The sequence below is a fragment of the Protomyctophum bolini genome, assembly GCF_963924005.1.
Source record: "Protomyctophum bolini genome assembly, chromosome: 7".
NCBI lineage: Eukaryota > Metazoa > Chordata > Actinopteri > Myctophiformes > Myctophidae > Protomyctophum > Protomyctophum bolini.
In genome coordinates, this window is record NC_137868.1 from 47219782 (window position 1) to 47246886 (window position 27105).

The 27105-nt window shown below is 45.2% G+C and overlaps 1 protein-coding gene across 1 annotated transcript in view; it reads right to left on the minus strand.

The window, feature by feature from the left end:
* LOC308318774 (basement membrane-specific heparan sulfate proteoglycan core protein-like) overlaps positions 1–9395 on the minus strand; it is a gene marked incomplete at both ends in the record, with an annotated part of 21148 nt that extends 11753 nt beyond the window's left edge. The window contains 8 exons of the mRNA XM_080768403.1: positions 2667–2798; positions 3246–3365; positions 4027–4227; positions 4417–4545; positions 5919–6091; positions 6820–6878; positions 7657–7766; positions 9272–9395. Of these exons, the coding sequence (XP_080624529.1) occupies positions 2667–2798; positions 3246–3365; positions 4027–4227; positions 4417–4545; positions 5919–6091; positions 6820–6878; positions 7657–7766; positions 9272–9395 (1048 nt within the window). The remainder of the gene's footprint in view (positions 1–2666; positions 2799–3245; positions 3366–4026; positions 4228–4416; positions 4546–5918; positions 6092–6819; positions 6879–7656; positions 7767–9271) is intronic.
* Between the last annotated feature and the right edge of the window lie 17710 nt (positions 9396–27105).

Here is a 27105-nt window from a genome sequence, read left to right on the forward strand (position 1 = left end):
TCCAAAACGGTAGAGAAATGACAGAGTTACCATTTGGGGGTCCCCGGGGGGTCCCCGAACCTTGAGACCCCCAAAGACGCCCCCGGGAACGCAACACGATTCAAATGAGACCACCCCCATCCAAAACCGTAGAGAAATGACAGAGTTACCATTTGGGGGTCCCTGGGGGTCCCCGGGGGGTCCCCGAACCTTGAGACCCCCAAAGACGCCCCCGGGAACGCAACACGATTCAAATGAGACCACCCCCATCCAAAACGGTAGAGAAATGACAGAGTTACCATTTGGGGGTCCCTGGGGGTCCCGGGGGGTCCCCCAACTTTGAGACCCCCAAGGATGCCCCCGGGGGGGCGGCACGATTCAAATGAGACCACCCCCATCCAAAACGGTTGAGAAATGACAGAGTTACCAAAAAAAAAAAATTAACTTGGGAAAAAAAAAAAAAAAAAAAAAAAAAAAAAATCCGGCCGGCCGACCCTTAAAACGACCGGCCGGCCCTTTTTACAACCGGCCGGCCCTTTTAAGGACCGGCCGGCCCTTTTAAGACCGGCCGGCCCTTTTAAGACCGGCCGGCCCTTTTAAGGACCGGCCGGCCCTTTTAAGGACCGGCCGGCCCTTTTAAGGACCGGCCGGCCCTTTTTACCGGCCCTTTTTACCGGCCCTTTTTACCGGCCCTTTTTACCGGCCGGCCCTTTTAAGGACCGGCCGACCCTTTTAAGGACCGGCCGGCCCTGTTTACCGGCCGGCCTGCCGGGCCGGTAAAACGGATTCTGCCCTTACTGGACAATTGTTTGACTCAAATACGTGACCGTGTGGAGATTGTTGCCTTGCCGGAGTTTCCTTTGTAGTCATTAATCAGAGCAGAGAAACAGGGATTCTTCCAACTATACCGAGTTCAGATGGACCCTGCCTTAACTGCATCGTGCTGGAAGCTTAAAGGACGACTTCACCACTTTTCAACCTATCTTCATATAATAGGTCCTCACTAATAATCATGATAAAATGGCACGATTTTGTTCTACTCAGTCTGTGTCTCATAGGAGGGCTGTGGGCAGTTTAGAAACCGTCTTCCAGTGACATCATCATTAGGCAGATTTTTTTTTAAAAACAAGATTTTTTTACAAAAATGTTTAGATTTTCATTTTCGTGAGAACGATGGCTTCCATTTTCGCATTACAACTTTTCAGGACTAGAAAGCCTGCAGTTTCTATTAGCTTGGATTCCCCATCGATGATGTCACTGGAAGACGGTTTCTGGACTGCCCACAGCCCTCCTATGAGACACAGACCGAGTAGAAAAGCATTGCGCCATTTTTTATGATTATTAGTGAGGACATAAGATAGTTTGAGAAGTGGTGAAGTGGTCCTTTAATTTAGCAATGAGTTCAAGGCGGTGTCGACTTGGGTCTCTAAAGCAATGAAATTGTTGTGTGTGTCACTCACACCCAACATTTCTATACTCTCTGTTGGTTCTGTGAGTGTGTACCTGTATTTACATGAATACATCTGCCAAAATGAGTATGGAGATCCTTACCAACATATATAACTACTACAAGTATAATATAACTACAAGTTATATTTTAACTTTTTAACCCTAACCCTAACTTTAGTGTACAGCACTGTTTCAACACTGTTGTTTTAAAAGTGTTTTATAAAATAAGTGGATTGGATTGAAGTAAGCATTCAATAACTAGGCTCATCATTGAATAGTTTGTGCATGAAATGCACCTAAAAACTGTTAATATCTTCCATTATAAGATATTTACATTCTAACTGAAATATATCAAGTTATACTACCAAAATTAAAATATTTTGATATAGAAAAGTTTACTTTAGTTCAACTCAAGAGAATTCGACTTCTCTCTCCACAGAGGTGTAAATATTCAAGTTTTGACAGCTTCACAGCTGGTGTAAATCCCAGATAAAAAGCATAGAATCCTCTTCATCACAGTTCCAACCATAGATTCTGATGGAAGCTGTCTCAAGTCATCATGATTGAGAAATGCAGAATTTCAGTACCAAAAGTTTGTCTTTTGGGAGTGAAGTCACATGCAAGCCTTTGTATTGAGGAGCAGAATGTGTGTGTGTGTGTGTGTGTGTGTGTGTGTGTGTGTGTGTGTGTGTGTGTGTGTGTGTGCGTGCGTGTGTGTGTGTGCGTGTGTGTGTGTGTGTGTGTGTGTGTGTGTGTGTAAGAGAGAGAGAGAGAGAGAGAGAGAGAGAGAAAAGAGAGACATATACACAGAGAGAGATGGAGAGAGATAGTAGTAGTACAATCAGGGGATTAAGGACAGAACCTGGAAAGGTTACTTTACTACGCGTGTAATTCAATGTAATGCTAATGAGGTACTGTACCAATCAATGGACAAATTAAGTCTAAAGACTAATGTCTAAAGTAAATACCAACAGGAGAATACTGTTTGACTTGTGTGTCACATTCACTTGGGACACACCCACATAATCAGCTCCTCAAGTGACAATAAACTTGAAGTTGTGGTGTGTGTGTGTGTGTGTGTGTGTGTGTGTGTGCGTGTGTGTGTGTGTGTGTGTGTGTGTGTGTGTGTGTGTGTGTGTGTGTGTGTGTGTGTGGGGGGGGGTTGCGTGTGTGTGTGTGTGTGTGTGTGTGTGTGTGTGTGCGTGCAAATAAAACAGTGCATTTCTGCATTGACTTACTGCAGGCATATTCATCAGAGCGGTCAGGGCAATCTGGCTCCTCATCACACTGGTTGCTCGATGGGATGCAGGTGCGATCACTCAGACACACAAACTGCTCGGGGGCACACGTGTCACCAGGGCCCTTTGTGGCTGTCATGATAGAATACAGAGATGTGGGTTAATAATGTGCCTTAATAATGCCACACATTTCAATGACGTAAAATACTAATACTAATACTAGTCCCATTAAGACAAACTGCTTTGTTACTCAAGAGTCAAGGTTCTCAACAAATCCGGGAGAGCTATACCTCTGCTGGTTCCGTGCTATACCAGTCAATTGCATTCACCTGTGTGTCCCATGTCTAATTAGGCTCACGTGAATGCAATTACCTCCCCTGTAGGTCCCTGGTGTTGCCTTCACACCAGTGCGAAAACAAATTTCGGCCATGCATTTCCTTTCTGCGAATGCTCTACTACTAATGCTCAACCAGTATACGGACAGAGTAAGCGGGGTTGACCTTATAGCTTCTGATCTTACCTATTTCTTTTTTTAAGCCACAACCCGACAAAAGACCAGATAAACAACTTTAGACTCACGGCAGTCAGTTTCATCCGAGTTGTCGTCGCAGTCATTATCTCCGTCGCAGCGCCATAGCTTCAGGGCGCACCGGCCGTTTTTACACTTGAACTCGTTGGGCTCACAGGGCGAGGGAGTACCTGTAGATAGAGGTAAAGGGCTGTGGATGGGTGCGTTGACATCTGGGTATGTGGGTACGCGTCCATGGCGCCCACAACATCATGCCATATGTGCACATTTTGTGACTAAATCTGACTGAGGGACTGCCATTGGATGTTTTTGAATTTTCGTTTTTTTTTTTTATGTCATATGAAAGCAGGGAATCATAGCTTCAAATTGACATACTTATTGGTTGTTCAGTTTGACACACCAGTTTTGGAGATATGGCTTACAGAGTAATGTCTTGCAGAACGAGTTGAGAAAACAGGCTTGAAAGGTTCACTTCTGTGGTCTCTAACATTACACCTAGCTACATGTTGAAGCATTTATTTCATATTTACATGTCGATTTCAGCTCTGACACTTATTTCAGACATGCTCGTCTGTCAGTCTGCCTGTGCTATTAACTAAAAAGCTAAAAGCTAAAGCTGGTGAAAAGCTGTAATTTGCGTGATGGCAGTCTCTCAGTCAAATCTGGTCACATCTGTGTCCTTAATCCATTTAGACCCGAGTTAAAAACATTCACTTTGAAAGAATATATATTCAAAGATTTGCGCCACATTTTTACGATTTTTGAAAAATAGCAGACCTACAAGCTTGTAGCGCGCCACTCGGTTTCCACACAAAATGGGTTAATACTCACCACATCTTAACTCGTCGCTGCCATCGTTGCAGTCCCGTTCCCCGTCACAGAGGTAGTCGCGTGGGATACACTCTCCATTCGGACACGTGGCCTGATCTACCCTACAGGGCCCCGGGGGGCCGGGGGGACGCACAACCTTCTTGGTGGGGGGTGCGACAGCAGGAGAGGTGGGGGAGACTGGACTTGGTGGTCGTTTCACATCTGAAAATGAACCCCCGATTAACATCCCAACCTTCTCATATAAAGCCAGATAAAGCCGCACTGTAATTTCGGGAAGAACACGGAAAAGTCACACAGACATCATTCCACGTGCAAATTCTGAGCCGACTCCATGCTGTAGCTGTTTTTTTGTACGAACTGCCTGCCAGCCAACCCCCAAAAGCTACTCACCACCGCAATTGGTCTCATCGCTCATGTCTCTGCAATCAGGTCTGTTGTCACACAGGTATTCCATCAGGATACATGTTCCATCACCACACTTGTGCTCATCCGCCATGCAGGGCCTGATGCTGGGGGTTACTGGGGGGGGGGGGGAATATGCGGGCAAAGGGGAACGGGGGTTCGAGAGTATAGTTTTGCAAGCCAAAACTACCAGCGAGCCAAGACACTATAATATGGCAGCGACCTCGTCATGATGCAAATGTGTCGGCACACATTAGGGGGAATAATACCAGTATTAGTATTACCCCCCAGTCAGCTCTATATCGTTGACACAACTATAATTAGATAGTTGATGAGTTAGAATCATGAGAATAGTAACTTATGCTTTCAATATTTCACTGTCAACATCTTGGTACACTGTGCAGATAGTTGTCAATCATTTTTGCATACATCTCATTGCTTTAGATATTCTGTCGCATCTAAAAACCTGACCGAAATGCAGCACATAACACATAAAAAGCATGCCGTTTTCTCACACTATAACAGTCTGCCTAATATTTACAAGTGCATGGAACATTGTGGACGAAATAACACACCAACCAAATAAAAAAAGCTGATAATAAGACTCATGCCATGCAAAGACCCATCCTATTAGCCTACGTACGGTTGGAGCCAAATGTTTGTAATTTGGCCATATTCCGACTGTCTACTCTACGAAGCTGCTTTCATGCATAAACATTCCTCAGGTCACATGACCACTGGTGACACATGTCCAAAAGTAGAGGCCATCAAAAAAGCGTCATCCAGTATTTACAGTCACCGTGCAGCAGGCATGGCATCGTGTACAAACCTGGCGCCGCCATAGGTTCCACAGGGGGTGGAGCTTGAGCTAAAAATCACAGAGACTTGTTATGGAAACCACCTTTCTCAAACTGATGCACTGCTGAAGACAGACAACACGAACTGAGAAACTGTATCGTATAACACACAGCCAGAGCTGCGTAAAATGGTCCGCTGCACTCAAATAATAAACACATTTCCACTTTGCTGGAGAGCTGATATTAGGGGTAACAAGACATCTCACCCCGTTTCTGTTTTCCTCCCAGAATTTTCCCCAGTGAGGGGTGGGAGAGGCTGGACAGCGGACGGCTGGACTTTGAATTTCTCTAACTATAAACTTTCATGACAGCAGACAGCCTAAGTACAAATATAATTTATGAAAAGCTACTACAGTGAAGTCTGTTCACAGAAGTTGTTGTAGGATATGTGGGGATTTATCTGACGAGGTACCATTTGAGTGTGCAAAACCTATACTAAATAATACTAAATTGTTTATAGGGTCAATAATAAAGGTAAAATAATATAGCCTTTCCACAGGAGTATCTTTTTATATTTTTCCAAAAAGAATAGCATATTACAAAGTTATCCCCCTCACTGGTGAAAATCCCAGGAGGAAAAACAGGGCAAGCACCGGGGGGGAGTTGTCCAGTATATTCGATATAGGTCCTCACCTTCTCCCAGCCGCCTGAACTGGAAGCCCATGACTGACGTGACGTAGGAAGCGATGGCGCCCTCCTTCACCACGCCGTACAGCACGCTGCGGATCTGCTCGTCGTTGCTGTTGTAATCGGAGCCCACGTCCAGCTCCACGAACGTGTCCACGCCATCCTCTCTTATCATCTTCCTATATAAGGAGAGCAAGCACAGATCAAATTATATAGGTTCTGGGTTGTGGAGGGGTCCAGAACTGGGAATGATCTATGTACTTTAGTGTACTATCTTATAGCACTGATCAGTGTTTTATGTGTATTTCCAGATCAGGATCACAATGCACTTCGATAGCACTTTTGTAGACTTAGATAGCATTTGATATACAGACAGGCATTTGATACAGACTTATAGCATGTTATGTAGACAGCACTATAATTGCATTGTATGTAGTCATAGCACTTCATAGTAGTATAGCATAGTATAGTTTATATGTATAGTTTGTATAGTTTCATTATATATATATATTCCACTGTTATGTTCTTAGCTTACGCATGTTTCATGATAAATGCTTTTTATATATTGTGATGTATTCCCATACTTTTTTGTACTTGCTTAATGTAAGTCGCTCTGGATTAAGAGAGTCTGCTAAATTGTAAATTGTAATGCAATGGTACTATCAAATGACATATAACTGACTAAACAACGTCTATTTATCCTCTTGCATGTGCTCCTCTGACTCACTTCAAGTATTAAAGTACAGGTCTGCATTGCTGAGCTGACACTCCATACCGTGTTTGGGAATGGAGAGAAAGGGATCATCTGACCAGGGTAAGACTATAATAAGGCATTTAAGGCAGAAGCACACAGCTGGAATGTTTCCCACATGAAGGGTCTGATTTCCAGGCTTTGTGTTTCTCTTACTTGATGAGGACAACGCTGACCGTCTGGACGCCTGAGATCCTGTTGTACTCTGACTCCAGCTGTGGATGAGAAAAGACACACACAGAGAGGGAAGAGTTTATGGAAACTAATCCAGGGGGTTATTTGTTTTTAGAGACAACTGCCGAGGAAGTCATGAATCGTATATGGATGAGTCAGTAAAAAAAGGTGAAAGTATCCTCGTTCATTATATACAACATTTCGTTCAAGTTAAAGGACCACTTCACCACTTTTCAACCTATCTTCATATTATAATAGGTCCTCACTAATAATCCTGATAAAATGGCACCATTTTTTCTACTCTAGTCTGTGTCTCATAGGAGGGCTGTGGGCTAGTTCAGAAACCGTTTTCCAGTGACATCATCATTATGCAGATCATTTTTTTAAACAAAGCTTGTATTCCCAATCTATGATGTCACTGGAAGACGGTTTCTGAACTGCCCACAGCCCTCCTATATGAGACACAGAAAGAGTAGAAAAGAATTGCGCCATTCTTTTTCATGATTATTAGTGAGGACCTATTAAAGTTAGGTTGAAAAGTGGTGAAGTGGTCCTTTAACAACCGGACCGCTGATGATATGTAATGGCAACTATAGCTGCATGTGAGAGTGGACTATATTCACATGGTGGTCATTTTTAGGTCACATTTGGGGTGGTGTGAAGTGGGTGTGACATTAAGAACAAAATGGCTCCTTTTTATATGGTGGATAGCACGGTGTGTGTGTGTGTGTGTGTGTGTGTGTGTGTGTGTGAGGATCTGCTGCTGCTCTGTCTGTGCGGGTGTTTAAGGAGTCGTTCGGGGAAATGAAAATGGCCTACCGTGTCCACCACCGCATCGGAGATCTCGATGAACGCCGGCGAGAAGATGTCTTCCAGCTCCGGTCCGTAGACCAGGGAGTCGGTGAAGTTGACTAGTGCTCTGTAATAGACTGTAAACACAGAGGAAGAGAATGGGAGAGGAGAGGCTGTCAGCTCAAACCACACAGTAACAGACGGAGGGCAACCACAAGCCTCCAAATTAATACCCCATTATGTCCCAGCGTTAACATTATTGTAAGCCAGTTCCTAAGCACTGTTTTCCACATGATTAAGTGGCAAGGCCCGTTTAAAGATGATTCGAGATTAAATAAAGTTTGGGGAATAATAATGGCTCCCTTTGGTTAAAATGCTTTGTGAAGTTGAAAATTGAAGAGCATTGCTGTGGCTAAGACGAGAGCCCGCATGCCACATACAAATTATGGTGTCTATTTCCATATCTGATCTGTGGTGTGTGGTCTGTGCGCTAAAACCAAACGACGGCAGCTTTGCACCACACGTACGCTCTGACAAGAGAGACTCGCTGACATAGGCACGCTCAACGCCCACATACGCGAAAACATGATATTAAAACCTGCATTTCCCGTCATTGTCACGCCTTGTGTCACGCCACGCCACCATATATGGCCATCTCCATATATGAAGATCATGACACGACACATCAAACCCTGGATAGCCACACAGGGAGAAGACTGGATCATCACCTATAGATCTACATATATGGAGCCGGCCAGCAACTCTACATCTGACCTCAAACCTTTAGATCTCCATATATGGAGCTGACCTGTTCCATATGTTGACCTTACCCATACTTCCTCTTCGATGTCTCCCTTTGACTGATACCTGTCCATTCAAACTCTAGACACAGGCTCACCCCAAAGTTATTAGTAGAATTCTCACCTGGGCCCTCATCGAACCCTGTACACTCAAGACACTGCCCCTGCTGTCACCCTTAGATCTCCATTATACGGCGCTGACCTGTTCTGACATTCCCTATGTTGATCTGACCTCATCAAACCCTGTACACTCAAAGACACACTCCATACTATATGGCCAGTACAGAATTCATTCCATATGTTGATCTGACCCCCCGTCTTACTGGTAATATCAGTCTCTCTCTCTTTCTCTGTCACTACTAGGATATCATGGAGGAGAAATCACATCAACAAATGAGTGAAGACAGATGTTGATAACGTTTGCATGTCAAAAGTGCCAGTGTGCTCTGCACAAGCCCTAATCAAATGCAAAGCCCTAAAAGGTCCACAGTATGTGAACTCTTAGAGTATCCAATAGATATACTTGGCCACTGACGACGGCAGCCTGCCTGTGCAACATATGAGTAGACAGCGCCCCAGTGTGGCCCCCAGACGCAATTGCGCCAATTGTGGATCTAATTCCCATGCAACTAGGGCATCACAGTGCCCTGCCCGTGGACAGGCTTGCAGAAACTGTTCTAAACTGAATCATTTTGCTAAAGTTTGTCGTTCGGCTCCAGGCAATGTGTCACAGCAGGACAGGTTTCCCCAGTCTGGTTCTGGATACACAGAAATTAGTAACATCCGTTCCACACATGTGTCGTTCAAGACCTGCACAGTACAGCTGGGGGAGGTTGATCTACCACTCATCCTGGATACTGCGGCCGCAGCGTCGCTCCTGAATCTGGACACATACAGGAAATTATTTTCCCACATGCCGCTAGGACCCCCGTCCACAAGCTTGCGGGGGTATGCAAATTCTGCCATTGAGATGGTGGGCACCCTTGACCTGCCTGTCTGCTATGGTACGACACACATTCCCTCTTTTCCCTTTCATGTTGCACGGCGGGGAACGAACCTCCTTGGCCTGGATCTCTTCATGAAGTTGGGCTTCTCTCTAATGGACAATAGTGGAAGGGCTATACTGCATGTCTCCCCGACGACTCACCAGCAGTGGCCAGCGCTGTTTGACGGCCTGGGCTGCTTTGCAGCATTTGCTCACCGGCCTCTAGTTGACCCTGCGGTGAAACCAGTTATTCAGCCCCTCAGGCGGCTGCCACTCGCCTTCCGAGAGGGTGTCACCGCCGAGCTCACCTCACTGCTGGAGGAGGGCATCATCGAGTCAATTAATGCATCGCCTTGGATCTCAAACCTGGTGGTCGCACAGAAAAAATCAGGTGGTCTCCGGGTCTGTGTGGATCTGCGACAGGTCAACAAAGCTGTCATCCCAGACAAATACCCTCTACCCACAGCTGAGGAGCTCACCACTCTCTTCCATGGCTCAACGGTTTTCTCAAAGTTGGATTTGCGCCAGGGCTACCTGCAAGTTCCCCTTCACCCAGCCAGCCGGGACCTGACAGCGTTTGTGACACACGCTGGGGTCTTCAGGTACACACGCATGCCCTTTGGTCTCAGCTCTGCCCCCAGCTGCTTCCAAAAGGTCATGTCCACGGTTCTCGCTGGGGTTCCAGGGACAGTTTTTTATCTCGATGACATCGTGGTGCACGGGGAAGACCAAGCCACTCACGATGCCCGTCTACACAGAGTGTTTGAGGCTCTCACCAAGCATCACGTGACCCTGAACAGCGAGAAATGTCTCTTCTCAGTGCCGACTGTAGACTTCATTGGGTTCCACCTCTCAGCCGAGGGCATTGCACCTCTCTCTTCCAACGTTGAGGCAATACAGCGCATCCCAGAACCGACCTCCGCCACGCAGGTCGCCTCGTTCCTGGGGATGACCGCTTATTATTTGCGTTTCCTGCCCAACTACTCACACACGACAGCACCTCTCCGCCGACTCCTGAAGAAGGAGGAGCCCTGGGTCTGGTCACCGCAGTGCGTTGAGTCCTTTTCCATGCTGAAAACACAGTTAACTTCACCACCGGTCCTCGCCCATTTCAGCCTCCCCAGCCCCACCTTCGTCACCTGCGACGCCTCCGCCGCTGCAGTTGGAGCCGTCCTGTCTCAGCTTCACGATGGTGTGGAGAGGCCAATTGCCTTTGCATCTCGGGCCCTGACACCCACAGAACAGCGGTACTCTGTGGGCGAACGTGAGGCTTTGGCCTGTGTGTGGGCATGTGAACGATGGCACATGTATCTCTATGGCCGTCATTTCGCCATCAGGACAGACCACCAGGCCCTCACAACTGTACTCTCGACGTCAGGTTCAGGTCACAAGCCTCTCCGGCTCCATCGTTGGGCGGAACGTCTCCGACAGTACCATTATGACCTCATCTTCACACCAGGCAGGGACAACGTGGTGGCAGACCTCCTTTCTCGCTCCATCCCAGCCCCGACTCCTTTTGTCCCTTCATACGACGAAGAACCGTCTCTCATCCAAGCGCTCTATGCACCGTTGGAGCCAGTAATCACACTGGAGGAGCTGAAAACTGAATCGGACAGGGATCCGATACTGTCCAAGCTGTGCACGTACATCAGGAACGGCTGGCCGCCCCGCGTTCCTGAAGAGTTGAAGCCATTTTCTAGAGTGAAGGACGAGCTCTCCTGCTGGGCAGACACGTGTGTCTCAAGGGGGCTCTGCACAGTTATCCCAAGCACTCTACGTGCTCGTGTGCTGTCGATGGCACATGAAGGTCACTTGGGAATTGTGAAACTCAAGCAGCGGTGCCGTGAGCTCGTGTGGTGGCCGGCCATCGACCGAGATATAGAACATCTGGTCCAGGACTGCTCAGCTTGCCTCCTCAGTGGGAAAACCGGGCCACCCTCGACCCCTCCCCTACAGCCACTTCCCTGGCCTTCCCGCCCCTGGGAACATGTACAGCTGGACATCTGTGGGGAAATCCATGGCCGTGGTGTTCCTCACCACCAGCGCTTCCTGGTGGTCATCTATGATCTCCACTCCAAGTGGCCGGAGGTGGTGCCGGTGGGGACAGTGACGTCGCACGCCATGATTCGGCCTGATAATCCACATAATGTGTGCAATTGTGTAATGTTGTGTCTTCCTCTGTAATGTATTTTTGTTGTCTTTGATGTTTTATGTGTGGCTGCAGCTGGGGTGAAAGCCCAAAACAAATTTCCCTTGTGGACAATAAAGTTTACCTTGACCTTGACCTTGTACTGGATGGCCTCTTTGGACGCTGGGGCGTGCCTCGGGCTGTGACAACTGATAACGGGCCTCAGATGACATCTGCAGAGTTCTCTGGCTTTCTTGCCAGCAGGGGTGTCAAACACATCCGAACCGCTTTCTACCACCCACAGGCCAATGGTGGAGTAGAGCGTTTCAACGCAACACTGAAGAACGGGATCCGTGCACACCTGACCCAAGGCTGTGTATTCGAAGAGGCACTCAATCAGACTTTGTTGCACTACAGAGCAAGCCAACACTCCACCACTGGAGTGTCACCAGCGTTTCTGATGCTCGGCCGAGAATTGGAACTGCCACTGCACAGGCTCCGGACACCGCATGGAAACTTTCCCAGGCCCTCCCTGGCCAAGATCCGGGAGACTGTTGCCGCACGGCAGCAGGTGACGAAGGAGAAGGTGGACAAGAAACGCAGGGCGAAGCCACCATCTCTTCAAGTCTCCGACTGGGTCAGGACTCGACGGCCGCAACGACACAACAAGATGGCCTCATTCTGGTCCCAGCCTAGACAGGTCAGACGCCGTCTGGGCCCTGCCACGTTCCTGCTCGACGACGGCTCACGGTGGCATGCTGGTAGGCTGAAGAAGGTCCCTGCGCCCCTCTCCGGGCACACGGCCACAGCACCAACCCTGTCACCATTCCCCTACACCATGGGCGCTGATCCTGGCCCGCCTCCAGTCCCCGTTCCACCCCCTGTCCCTGTCCCTCCTCCCGCAGCGCCGGAACCGAGGCCAGTTCGGGTCAGGGTTCGCCCTGCTGCCTTGCAGGACTATGTCACAAGTTACCATGCTTAGTTTGCCAGTGTTTTCATGACTGACTCTTGTCTAGTACATTTTGCATTCCTATTGTTGTTCTGCTATTTTGATGATGCTTTCAGTTTAAAAAAAAAAAAAAAAAAAAAAAAAGAGAGGAAGACTGTTATGGTTGGTTTTCAGTTGGGGGGGAGGATTATGCTGTTTGTTCTTTTGAGGGGGGGGGGGGGGAATGTTATGTTCTAATAATATGGACACTGTGTTATATAATGGTTGAGATGCCTTTAAGAGACTGGTTATTATGGGATGCTACGTAATACACAGCGCGGGAAATAACAAGGAAGTCTGTTCTGTACTGAGACAAGGAACTAAGTAAAGCAGTGTTGTTTCTGGTTCAATCGTGTGTGCGTGTCACTCTTTTACACACAACAGGACCGGTTCTGACCACCCTGCGTCTGAAACGGTTGAGAAATGACAGAGTTACGTGTTTCCCTGATTTTCTCCATTGTGTGTGTGTGTGTGTGCGTGCACATGTGTGCATGTGCGTGCATGTGCGTTCGTGTGTGCGCCTGTTTGAGAGGTGGTCAACTTGACCTTGAATCATTAACAAAGTATCAATTTCACCTGGGCTAGGGCTAGTCTATGCGAATGCAAACACTATTGAAAGTTACCAGTAAGACGCGCAAACGCGGGAAGCGAACGCAGCTGAGACCCTGCAGATCATGGCTGTCTGTCTGTCCCGCTGTTACTGTATATGTGGACCTGGCCCCTTTTGTGCCCATATATGGAGCTGAGTGGACCTGGCCCCTTTTGTGCCCATATATGGAGCTGAGTGGACCTGGCCACTTTTGTGCCCATATATGGAGCTGAGTGATTGCTGATGCAACACACTCCATATTTGGATAGCGGGACAGACACACAGACAGACAGACACACAGACAGACATGATCTGCTAGGTCTCATAGTAAGTGCTCACTGCGTTCGCAAAAAGCACTCAGTTAGACTCAGTGAGAGAACGTATGTCCGAACAAATTGCTCTATCGCAAAAAGTAAAAGTCGAATGCAATTTTTGTTTTCGCCGTGAGTGACCCTAGACATTAAGGTACGCAGTGTGTGATCGTGGTATTGGTACGATCAAAAACGTGGTTATAAGAGCGAGTTAAGAAATTGTGATTGTGATGAAAAAATTGCTGACTCATTCAGGCAGTTAACATGGAGTTTTATGACACATTATGATGGTACACCTGTCGCTTTCAGGGCTGTAGTTCACGTACCATATGAATCTGGGCTGTGGTTGTGACATTGGGTGAAAGAGGACGAGTGAGGCTACAAAATTACAGAAACCCATGCGTGTAAAGTTAATATTTTGGCCGTGAGGACGATTTGTTCGGAGAATTTCGGTACAGTTTTCACAGTGCGTCCTCACTCTGACCCGCTCTCTCTGTGGGCGTGCGACACTCTAAGTCGAGATTTTTGCTCAGACCACACACACTTTGAACTGCGATAGCGGGCAAACCGTGCGACGTATTCGAATTCCGTCTGAACCACAACAAAGTTGACGGCCTCGTGTGCTGTTTGACGTTTAAATCGTGTGTCTACATAACAGTACGCCAGAGCAATGTGGCTCCAAAGTAACGTGTCGTTTTCAGTTTTTACCCGCGTTTCCCCATTGACTTTGCATTGGGCATTTTTCGCGTCGTTTATTGCGAATTACGTCGGCACGGTAACCCGAAACGGAAAGAAAAGCACAAGCACACCATTACCGGCCGAGACGCACATTTCGATGTATATATTGTGGGGCTTTGGTAAACCGTGCGGCCGGCCATAGACGTCAAAGTTTCGTGTCTTGAGGATAATTAAGTATTGGTTGCGGATTTCAACCTGTGTTTCTGCCATTGCATGGCAGGCACCCAGAATTACCCTATGAAAATAATATTGTGTTTATAACTCACTAGAGACAGTGATAGACACTGAGCTGCTGTACTGTGTGTAGTATGGTGGGTCTCCTCTCCCTCCTCGACACCTGTAGATTAGTGTCCCTGGGTCACGGGGCCTGAATGTGTAGGTTGATCCATGTGTCACCTTCACTGGTCTAGACTCTCTGTCCCAGTAGATGGTCCATGAAGCTGTACTGTCTTCCACAGTACAGGTGAGAGTCACACTGTCAGATACCAGTACACTGGTTCTGTCTGATACCAGTTTAGGCTTTGGTTGAGCTGTGTAGTTTATGACAGTGAAAGAAATGAAATGATTAGGATTATATGTAATCTTTATATGGATACAGAACCACAGTGAATAAACATGTGTTGTAAATGATCAACACAATGGGATTGTCTGCTCAGCTGTCAGTGTGGCTTTAGCTTGATCTGTTGTTCACATTAGGACATAATGGAGCATTTGACTGGAATGTACATTTACAACATACATACACCGTAGAAATGTGCATAGCAACAACATTTCTTATTTAGATTGACTCAATATTTTTGGAACAACATCTTATACAATGAAATGCTTGTTTAAACACATATTTGAATAGTGAGACACATGAAAAATGTCTGATAATCTAGAATACTAGTATCCCAAATTACCTTTAGAGGACACTGTGTTGGTTTCGCTGAGTTTGGAATATTGTTGGTCATCTTTGCGTTCACCTTCACAATGGTATTCACCACTGGGGTTTCCAGAAGGACCTAAAATGTATTCAGTTTCACTGGAAGACACAGGTATATTATCCTTCCACCACCTGTATGTCCAGTCAGAAGACCTTCCTGGTAGCGTACACTTCAGAATAAGAGTCTCTCCAATGAAAGTCTCAGGCCAGTCAGGGTGTCTGCTGAGAACAGGAACAGGTGCCTCTGTAGAAGTATAACACACACACACACACACACACATACACACACACACACACACACACACACACACACACACACACCCACGCACACACGCCCGCCCGCACACACACACACACACACACACACACACACACACACGCACACACACACACACACACACACACACACACACACACACACGGTTTTATAGACTAACAGCAACATTGGGCTAATATTGCGAACCATGTATGACACAGGAGTCAGGACAGGGATTTACCCAAGGAATAAAGATTATATATTATCATCTGATCTATCCAATCAGAATTCCCACCACGGGACTCAACCCATCGGAACTCCCACCACGGGACTCAACCAATCAGAACTCCCACCACGGGACTCAACCAATCAGAACTCCCACCACGGGACTCAACCCATCAGAACTCCCACCACGGGACTCAACCCATCAGAACTCCCACGGGACTCAACCAATCAGAACTCCCACCACGGGACTCAACCCATCAGAACTCCCACCACGGGACTCAACCAATCAGAACTCCCACCACGGGACTCAACCCATCAGAACTCCCACGGGACTCAACCAATCAGAACTCCCACCACGGGACTCAACCAATCAGAACTCCCACCACGGGACTCAACCCATCAGAACTCCCACCACGGGACTCAACCAATCAATGAATACCTTTACAACTACTAGATTAATGACAAGTGGTCTATTAATCTAGTCCACACATCTGATCTAACACTTTAAAGAACCAAAAGTGCAGAAATGTTCCGTTTCAAGTTTTCAAAATGCAATCTTTGGAAAAAAGCCGATCTACAAATCTCAAAAGGCCTCACATTGTGAAACACTTTGAGCTTGTAGATCTGCTATTTTCAAATAGGCCTACCCTTAACGTAAATGTACTAACGTCAGTTACTCTACACCACTGTTAATAAAATGGCATGACATAATTATAAAACATGTTAATGACATCATTATGATATCATTATAAAACTTGTTAAAACCATGGCATGACATCACTATAAAACACGTTAGTAACATGGCATGACATATATAAAACAGGACACTGGCGTTTCAGAACAAACAGCGAAAAAACTCAAATTAAATAGTAAAAATTATTTCTTTCTTCACAGTTATTATTTCTTTACAGTGGTGTAAAGTACATTTACTTAAGTACAATTTTAAGGTGTTTGTAGTTTACTTGAGCATTTTCAATTTCCAATACTTTTACTTCTACTCCACTGCATCTCAGATCTAAATATTGTACTTTTACTGCACTACATTGTAGTTACTTTGTAGATTTTGATTATTTCTAAAACAAATCACACCTGTGTGAAATGAGGGGCGCCTTTGACACATATGACGCACATTCTCCATTCATTGTGGATGGGAATTTAATTGAATGTGTGTATGGGCGATGACACACAACTGTTTCTATCCTTCCCCCCCTCTGCCACTCAGGTGGAAGAGCGCATCACGGCATGCCTGGCTGACATCTCACAGTGGATGTCCTCCAACCACTTCAAGCTGAACCCAGACAAGACTGAGCTTCTCTTCTTCCCAGCTAAGTCCTGCCCTATGCGGGAGTTAACTATTTCCGTAGACAACGCCCTGGTAACGTCTGTCCCAACAGCCAGGAATCTTGGTGTTTTCCTGGACAGTCAGCTCTCGTTCAAAGCTCACATCACAGCTGTCACTCGATCCTGTAGGTTCACACTCTATAACATACGACGAATTAGACCGTTCCTCACCCAGGAATCAGCCCAGCTCCTAATCCAGACAACAGTCTTGTCAAAACTCGACTATTGTAACTCCCTCCTTACTGGCCTACCAGCATGTGCACTTAAGCCTCTCCAGCTGATCCAAAATGCCGCAGCTCGCTTGGTCTTCAACCAGCCAAAATTCTCACATGTCTCCCCCCTGCTCCGCTCCCTCCACTGGCTCCCGGTCGCTGCCCGCACAGAATACAAAACTCTGATGCTGGCATTCAAAGCAACCAAAGGTATGGCTCCCCCATATCTTGCAAGTATGATTGAACCCTACAAACCCTCCCGCGCACTCAGATCAGCTAACGCAGGGAAGCTGGAAGTACCCTCACTAAAAACGCCGGGACAACGCTCCACACGTCCCAAACTCTTCTCCCTTCTGGCTCCAAAACTGTGGAATGCACTTCCCATGGCAGTCAGAACTGCAGCATCACTCCCAATCTTCCGCCGTAGTCTGAAAACCCACCTTTTCAGACTCCATCATGGCCCATAGCACTTACTCTACCCTAGATAGCACTTCTGTAGACTTAGATAGCATTTGAAACAGACTTATAGCATGTTATGTAGACCGCACTAGAATTGCATTGTATATAGTCATAGCACGCCATAGTACATATGTATAGCATAGTAGTATATATGTATAGTTTATACGTATAAGTTTCATTATATAGATATTCCACTGTTACTTTCTTAGCTTACGCATTTTCATGATGAATGTTTTTATGTGATGTATTCCCATGCTTTTGTTCTTGCTTAATGTAAGTCGCTCTGGATTAAGAGCGTCTGCTAAATGCCTAAATTGTAATTGTAAATTGTATGGGAAGAGAGCCGACTTCCTCGTCTACATATGACGTAAGTTCTGATGTCACATGCAGTCAGCAAATCCCATATATATCAATGGGATTTTGCCAGTAGATCAAGATTCAAGATTCAATAATTTATTTGCCATGTCAACAAGTTGATAGGAATTTGTCTTGGTTCATACTCAACATATACAGACAACCATAGATACACAAACAAGAAGGACAGTACAATACAAAAACCAGCAGCATATGAAATTACATTCAGTTTTTTTAAAGTGCTATATGCATATACTGTACTATGAGTTCAGATGTCTAATGGCTACGGGGTAAGTGCTATCCCTGAAGCGACATGTAGAGCTCTGGATACTTCTATATCTCCTGCCTGATGGGAGGAGATTGAAGAGGTGATGTGCAGGATGGGAGTTGTCTGCAATGATTTTATTTGCCTTCCTAATTATTCTGGTGGAATAGAGTGAGGAAAGTGTAGGGAGGCTGCATCCTATGTTTTTTGATGCGCGACGTACTACTCTTTCCAGCTTTGATTTGTCTTGAGAGGTTGTGTGACCAAACCAGACAAGCATGGAGAAGGTGAGAACACTTTCAATAGTGGCCCTATAGAAGTGAGTCATGGCTGCTTGGCTGACTTTGAACTTCTTAAGCTGCCGCAGGAAATAGAGACGCTGGTGTGATTTGCTTATTATGAGACTGGTGTTAAGATCCCATGATAAGGATTCATGGATGGTGGTCCCTAGGAACCGGAAGGAGGAAACTCTTTCTACCTCTTCCCCATTGATGAAGAGAGGGGGGAGGGGACACGATTTCTTTTTCCTAAAATCTATGAACATCTCTTTGGTTTTAGAGATGTTTAGAATCAAGTTGTAACTCTTACACCATCTCACCAGCTCCTCTACTGCTCTGCGGTAGTCGGTTTCAACCTCGTTGGTAATAAGACCTACTAAGGATGTGTCATCAGCAAACTTATACATCATAACTGTACTAAAGTGAGATTGACAGAAATGAGTGTATAATGAGTACAGAAGTGGAGAAAGGACGCACCCCTGGGGGGCCCCAGTGTTTAGGAGCCTCGACAGCGAGACGAGATCACCTATTTTGACCACCTGTTTCCTGTCACATAGAAAATTAAAGATCCATTTACATAGATGAGTGCTGACGCCTAGCTCCTGTAGGGTTGAAATCAGCTTCCCAGGCACTATTGTGTTAAATGCGGAGCTGAAGTCAACAAAAAGTACACGAGCATAGGTGGATCTGGATTCTAGATGTTGAGTAATATTGTGCAGACAGAGGGATACTGCATCATCTACACTCCTATTTGCTCTGTAGGCAAATTGGTGGGGATCTAGTGCTATGCTGGACAGGTGTTTACCAGTCGCTCAAAGACTTTCATAATGACAGATGTTAGGGCAACAGGCCTATAGTCATTAAGACAGGTGATATTATTTTTCTTTGGGACAGGAATGATAACCGCAGATTTCACTGTTTTCACTGTTTTGCCTGTTTTCATTGCAGCTCAAGAGGCTTCACAGACACAGAAAGAACTCCTAGGCCACAGAAAATCCACTGAATGTTCAAAGTTCAGGTTTTTTTGGTGTGTAATTGAGGTCTGAAACCTCAAATAAAAATAAAAATAAATGAAAATGAATGTAATGAAACATGTGAGTGGTTCTTTCCTTACCTTCAGCCTTCAGTGAGTTCAGAGAGAGCAGCCATGATGAATGTCATGAAACATGTGAGTAGTTCTTTCCTTACCTTCAGCCTTCAGTGAGTTCAGAGAGAGCAGCCATGATGTGAAGAGAAGAGCCAACGCTGTTAACACACCCATCTCTGCACAGCCTGTCCGCACGTCAACCTGGGAGAGCAGAGAGAGAGAGAGACTGACTGCATTAGGAGTCCAGTCTAGTCTGACCCCCTCCAGCACAAGGACGGGGTCAGAGGGGCAGGTGACACCACACACACTTTGGCCCAATCAGCTGTAAGTGCTTGAGGGTGAGAGGCTGCAAGGGCTCCAAATTGTTGTGAAATAAATGGGACAGCACTTTGAAGATGAGTCCGCCATGCATGAGTCCATGACACTTTATAAAAACTCTCCATATTCACAGCCAGTGCCTACCTACATGCTTGGCCTATTTATACATGTCTATCATGTCTATTTTAGTATTTAAGCTGATCGTTTTATTATTAGTTTCATAAATACACTTTCCTGTGTGATATGGGTTGTAATATTCATATATAATAATATTCATTATACATTTCATTTCCATATTCTTTTACTTTTCTCATTAGTCATTTCTCATGTTTCCCTTATTATTATTGTTATTAAATATATAGCCTATATCCTTCCATTCCGTCTCCTTTTGAGAACAGTGAGAAAGCACTATTGTGTTTGTTGACATTCTAATCGCGATACATAACTAATTTGCATATTTAAATGATTGACGTTCGGAGGATCCCCCTCATTCCCCTGGTAACGCTATGAACTGTGGGTAATTTCTTTGCTAAAGTCAGCCCAAAGTCAGCATCGACGCTGACTTTGGCAAAGGGCACATAAAGGGGCGGGGCTGAGCCCTGCACTGACTTACAGATTTCAAAAGGGACATCCCTCAAGCCCTCGCAGACTTCACATGAACGCGCAGCTAAATCAGTGAGGGCTCATTGAGTCAGCAAGGGAGTGGATTGGGATTGGGCCACTGTCTCATGACTATAGCCTACTGTGTGAGCCGTGATGAAATCAGCACTCTAGATTAGACTCATTGATTGATTGATTGATTGATTGATTGATTGACATATTTTAGAGTCTTTTTTTTTCATATCGAGGCCACGGACCACCATTTGATCCGTGTTGATCACATGACTATATAGAGATGGTGTATACCGAGTTGCGTGATGTATGGATACAATGTGTACGAGGAATATAAAGAAATGTGATAATGGTGGAGAATATACCATGCCGGTTCAAAAGAACAAAGTGAAGTCCAGGCGCATCCCTTTCTTTCCAATGTCGTTTATTTCCAGATCAGCCAAAATCATCATGACAGACAGGAGGAATGGTTTCCTGAAAGCAAAGTCCTATTCCAACACGAGGCACTTTATACATACATGTACTAAATCCCGTGCGTGTGTGTGTGTGTGTGTGTGTGTGTGTGTGTGTGTGTGTGTGTGTGTGTGTGTGTGTGTGTGTGTGTGTGTGTGTGTGTGTGTGTGTGTGTGTGTGTGTGAAATGGCATGACTTCTTTGACCCTGCTGGCTCAGACCCTAATGATAAGCAGATGTTAGTCATCGTTTGAAGCCTTTGCTATAGCCATCCGTCTGACAAGTATGCAGACCCAGGCCTGGACAGGGTTTGGGAATGTCCACCCCTAGTATCACTTCCTTAGCTCATACCCAATCTTAAGAACTTGGGCTCACTTTAAACATGGACTATAAGACTACATCTAACCCACAACTTATATCTCAATGTGAAATACATGACATAGCATATGACATTGTGTTTGTGGATGTAAATACAGGTGTACTATATATGTGTATGTTTATGACTTGATGAGAACAGAAAACATCTTAACATAGTAGGCTACTAACTTCTGTTCTACCTCTGAGGGGGAAGGGTGGCTTGGCTTGTGAAGTGATCCCTCTGCATGCCCAATTTGAGTTCCTCCAGCTGTTTTAGTTGGAGGCAGTCAGATTATTGGGTCTCTCCACATCTCTACCCCAGATTGTGTCCCCAAATCTATTTATCTATATATATATATATATATATATATGCCTACTGTATAATGCCTATGTCTGGGCGCCAATATACGACATGTGTTTTGCAAAAGTCGCCATCATGGTGGCGCTATAACAGTCCGTTGTGGAAATAATTGAGGCAGAGGTTCATCGTTGGCATCCAGTGTGTGTTAACCGGATTTGGCGGGCCTTGATGCTGTCGTAATGACTGATTTTACACTTGCTACAAATAGCCGATCTACAAGCTCACAACGCGTTGCGTGTGTGCAGTTGTCATGGGCTGTGTGCTTCCAAACTCGGTCATTCCAATATAAATGGTAAATTTGGTAAATATATAGATATTAGATTGTGCATTACATTCACCCATTCACACACACATTCATACACCGATGGCAGAGGGAAACCATGCAAGGCACCAACCTGCACATCAGGAGCAATTAGGGGTTCAGTGTCTTGCTCAAGGACACCTCGACACTACAACGCGGTTACCATCCAGCCACTCTACCCTACCCTCTAATATATGACAGGTGCGCTATTTGTTATTTAGCCTAATTCAGGGCAAGGCAAGCGGGGGAAACCTTTTTATTGGCTTTTTCCATCATGTAACTATATGGTTTCCATACGTTGTTTGGTCATATTTCAGTTCATGTCGCAAAAACGAGGGCGAGGGCGTGCCAGATTGATTTCAGCCGTCACATGTATCACTGCTAGCCTAGCAGTAGGAATTACATTAAGGAAGGATCAGCCGTTTGCGATCACTTCATAAATGCCATGCCGACGTGAGTGTAGGGCTGTAGGCTATACTCCAAAACAGACGCTCGAATTTGAGGCAGATTTTACACTCCATTGATACATTTGAATGCTACCAATCTCTAATAAAATGCAATACATTATGGGTTCTCTTCATATCACTTTTTATGAATGCAGATAATAAATATTAAATATGTATCAGACAACCAACCAAATCTATTACAAACTATTTAGTTATAAACCACAGCTACACATTTGTTAATGGACATAAAAGCAGCAGTACAAGAGGATGAAAGGAGAATTTACGCCATTATGTGTCTGAACAAAAGTCGGCTATTCATGCCAACACAAACATTGACAATTGACAAGGCCAGAATATGAGTGAACAGTGGGATGAGTACAGTTTATTTTTAAAATCCTCACACAAAGAAATATTCCCTGGCCCCTTTCTGGGCTTGTTTTATTAAAAAAACAAACCAAACTAAAAAAATAATCTAGTCTCCAAAGCTATGATGTAGTTTAGGTAAAGCATGCCAATTATGCTTGGAGCCCTGGACAATAGTGGTCAAAAATCAGTGTTTAAGAGGCAACTTCACCTAATCTAGATTAGTATCTTTAAGGGACTGAACAATACAGTTAAAAAATATATAATTTCCCAAAAGAGAAAAATTATCTCCATCACGCAGAAAGAGGTCAGGGCGGTCAAACTTTATGTCAGGGTGAGCCAAATGAGTGCTCTCTCCCAAACCTCTAACAAATGCACTTATCTCATAGTTCACCCATTTTCTGGCCTTGTTAATTGCCCCCGGGTTTGCAGCGCCCCACTGGCGTCTCTCGGTGATCTGTCGGCATCCAGTCCACCGGACCTGGGCATCCAGTCCATACCACTGGACCTGGGCATCCAGTCCATACCACCGGACCTGGGCATCCAGTCCCAGATTGGTACCACCGGACCTGGGCATCCAGTCCATACCACCGGACATGGGCATCCAGTCCATACCACCGGACCTGGGCATCCAGTCCATACCACCGGACCTGGGCATCCAGTCCATAGCACCGGATCTGGGCATCCAGTCCCAGATTGGTACCCACGGTCTGCTCGGCTCTCTCCTCGCCACGCCGGATGCAACTGCTTCCCATAATCCAGATCGTTTTGTCTGTGGATTACAAAATAATAATTTAAAGGTATTGATGTATATTTTGATAGCTTATGCCTCTCTACATATATATGTCATAATTGTACACATACAGCCCAACACTCCAGTCCAGCCTATAGTTCACAGGCAGGGAAGCCTGAGTGAAGAGGTCATTAAGTCAGCAAGTCACTAAAGATAGCCAAGGGGCACTTTAAGATAAGAATCTGTCGAAGTTTGCAACAGCTGTGAGATCCTGCTATATAGTGGACATTGTGAGGTTTTATTACTCAAGAGTGCTTTAGAATAGACCTGTGGTAACCTGTTGACAGAGCCTTAAGGGTCAACTGACACACACACACACACACACACACACACACACACACACACACACACACACACACACACACACACACACACACACACACAGGGAACAGAGAATCAGTTAGAGCTGTGAGTGAGAGACAGCAGAGAGACAGGGGGAGACCTACAGTAGGCGCTCTGCCTGGGACGAAGGCCTCAATATGCTGTAACCATGGAACGAATGCTTGTAACCTGTAACTGACTGCTGTCCAATAAATGGAAAGAAGGAAATGTGCCGGTTTGGATCTCCTATTCATTTCAACAGCAACTTCAACAGAGAAATTAGGTAAATTAATCCACAGAGCCCTGTAAGAAAAGACACATCAGTATATTCAGTGAAATTTCACTTAATTAAAATACCACTTATATTTTTGTTTTGTTGTGATAATCAACCCTACTATACACTGTAAATCCCTGGAACATGTGACGCGTTTAAACCTAAACACCATGTGTGTAATAATAAAATGCCAAGTGTTTATAATGCCATTATAAACCACAAGTTGTACTGGCGGTCATTGGCGGTGTACTATACTTGTTGCAGACAAGCAACAGAATGGTTCCACAGATAAATATTGTGAAAATAGCCGATCTACAAACTCGTTGTGAACTTGTAGATCGGCTATTTTCACAATTGTTGCCTCTTTGTTTATTATTAATAATCTGGACAATGTTTGACCAAGTTTTATAGCATGCATGGTTTGCTGATTACTTTTGATGTAGTAATGGTATTTTTCTTTTAGAGTCTTTAAGGTATTATAGAAGTCCTTAAATTGTCACTTTCACTGTCATCTGGGGTCCTCCCCACCCCCAAATCATGTGGGGACCCACAGGTTGAGAAAGACTGGTATATTAATACTCAATTGTGCATTACACGGGGGGCATGAGAAAACACCCACACACACGTAAGACGAGTTTGTTTGTGTGTCTTTGAACTCCTAGTTTCTCAGATTGTCGTTGAACGTCAGCAGCCCCTTATGGCCCCTACTACGCCAGCTATGGCTATACAGTAGTTCTACATAGCAGAGGGATTGATTGATTGAAGAAAGATGCATTAACAGATTGGATAATTACAGAGAGAGGTTCCATATGGGACTAGGCCGCTAGAGATTAACGTTAGCTTCCACGTGTTGTTTCATTCACAAGTACACCGGACTGGAGGCTTGTTGTGCTGTAGTGAACCACGTTAGCTAACCAGCTAATGCGAAGCTAACGTTAGTCCCCCTCTCGTTGTTGTTGCGCACAGCCGTGCTTTTATCCACACTTCCATCCGTTCGCCTTTTAAATCTAAATGTCCCATCAACGCATGGGTCCAAGGCGCAACACAATCTTATCTGGTTCTTGGGGTTTCATTAACACTTACTGCACTGCTGCAGCAGTGCTGCCTGCTCCTGCTGTTACGTCTCCACCTCTATCTACATAACGCAGTCATACACAGGAGGAGAGGAGACCAAAGAGTCAAAAAAGGAGAACTGTCTGTCACCTCGCCTGTGTAATCTAAATAAACTGTAAAGTAAATAGATAATACTTTACAATTTTACAATAAAAAAAATAATAATAATATACTGTATATATAAAAAAATTTGGGCCCCCCTAGTCTGGGGGCCCCGGGCTGCAGCCCACCCTATAGCCCAACGGTAAGTCCGGCTCTGCTCAACAACATTGCAGCTGTAGGGAAAGCTTGAATTGTCCTCTTTCAAACTGCAAAGCGTTTATTTCATAAAGACATTATATGAGCTATTTTCTGTCAATAAATCCCGTGCTGTGGTATTTTTGTTGGAGTTTGGAAGCACTCGTTTTTATATTAGCGGGTTGTGCTGCTGCCTCCTGCATTATGTGCAGATTCAAAACAGGTGGTATGCAGGGCCGTTCTCCAGCTACAATCTCCAGCTACAATTCCCATAATGCTTTGGTGCACTGCTCCTCCTTGTGGATAGGGGGAGGGCTGTCTTACTGAGACATGTAGTCCAGGAATTAACTGCTAAAATATCTACAACCACACATTGCACACATAAATACCCCCAGGGGGGTAAATATTCTAAAAGTTTCCCTTTCATTGATAATTGATACGTTTGGATAACCTTTTGGATCGTTTAACAGTTTAGTTGATGAGAGGAGTTTTTGAAAAGTCTGAGAATCTTAATTTCCCTCAATGTCTAACCTAATGGATAGATGTCTAATGTTAAACCTAACCCTAAGCATAAAAACTTGGGGACACCAATTTTTGTGTTCATATTTGACATGCACTCGGGCCTGTCTAAGGTGCACGCACGCACGCACGCACGCACGCACGCACGCACGCACACACACACACACACACACACACACACACACACACACACACACACACACACACACACACACACAGACACACTCCAAAGCCCCCACAGGTAGATTTTTAAACTATTTTCAGCAATGGGATAATATAATTTTTGGTGGGTAGATCTTGTTCTGCTGGTCATTTAGCAAGTAGCTCTCAAGTAAAAAAAAGTGTGGGCACCCCTGGTCTATACATACATAACCAGTAAGACACCCCTGAGGGCGCCCAAACAAACACACACATCTGTGTATGTGTGTACAGCTGTCTGATCAATGGGACAATCAAAGGTAGAAGTTAAAACATTAATTTTTTTTTTTTTCTGATTGTAACTTTTGCCTAGACTTCCTGCACCTCCCTGTGTTTATAGAGGAGGTTTCACCTGAACAGCAGGAGAGGAGCCCCAGTCTGGTCCAGGAGGAACCAGAAACTGCACACATTAATGAGGAACAGGAGGAGCTACTTCAAAGACCAGAGGAGGCCGATGGTTCAATGTTGACATTACTATCAGTGAAAAGTGAAGGTGATGATGTAAACACAGATACAGAGCCTGTAGCCAGCACCTCAACTGAACACATGAAATCACAAGCTGATGTAGAGGACTGTGGAACATCACCAGCTTCTCTCTTCACACCATTCTGAATCTGAAATTACTGAAGACGGTGGTCAATCAGTCAGCTTTAAAAACACTTAAGTGTTGACACATGTGACACAAACAAGTCCAAAGATGTGAAATCATCTAAACAAACTCACTCCATGAGGAGAGACACAGGGAAGAAAGGTTTACGTTGTACAGATTGTGGCAAAATGTTTAGTAATAAGATGCATATGTAGAAGCACATGATGACTCATGCAGGGGGAAAACCCTTTACGTGTACAGTGTGTGGCAAAGGCCATGTT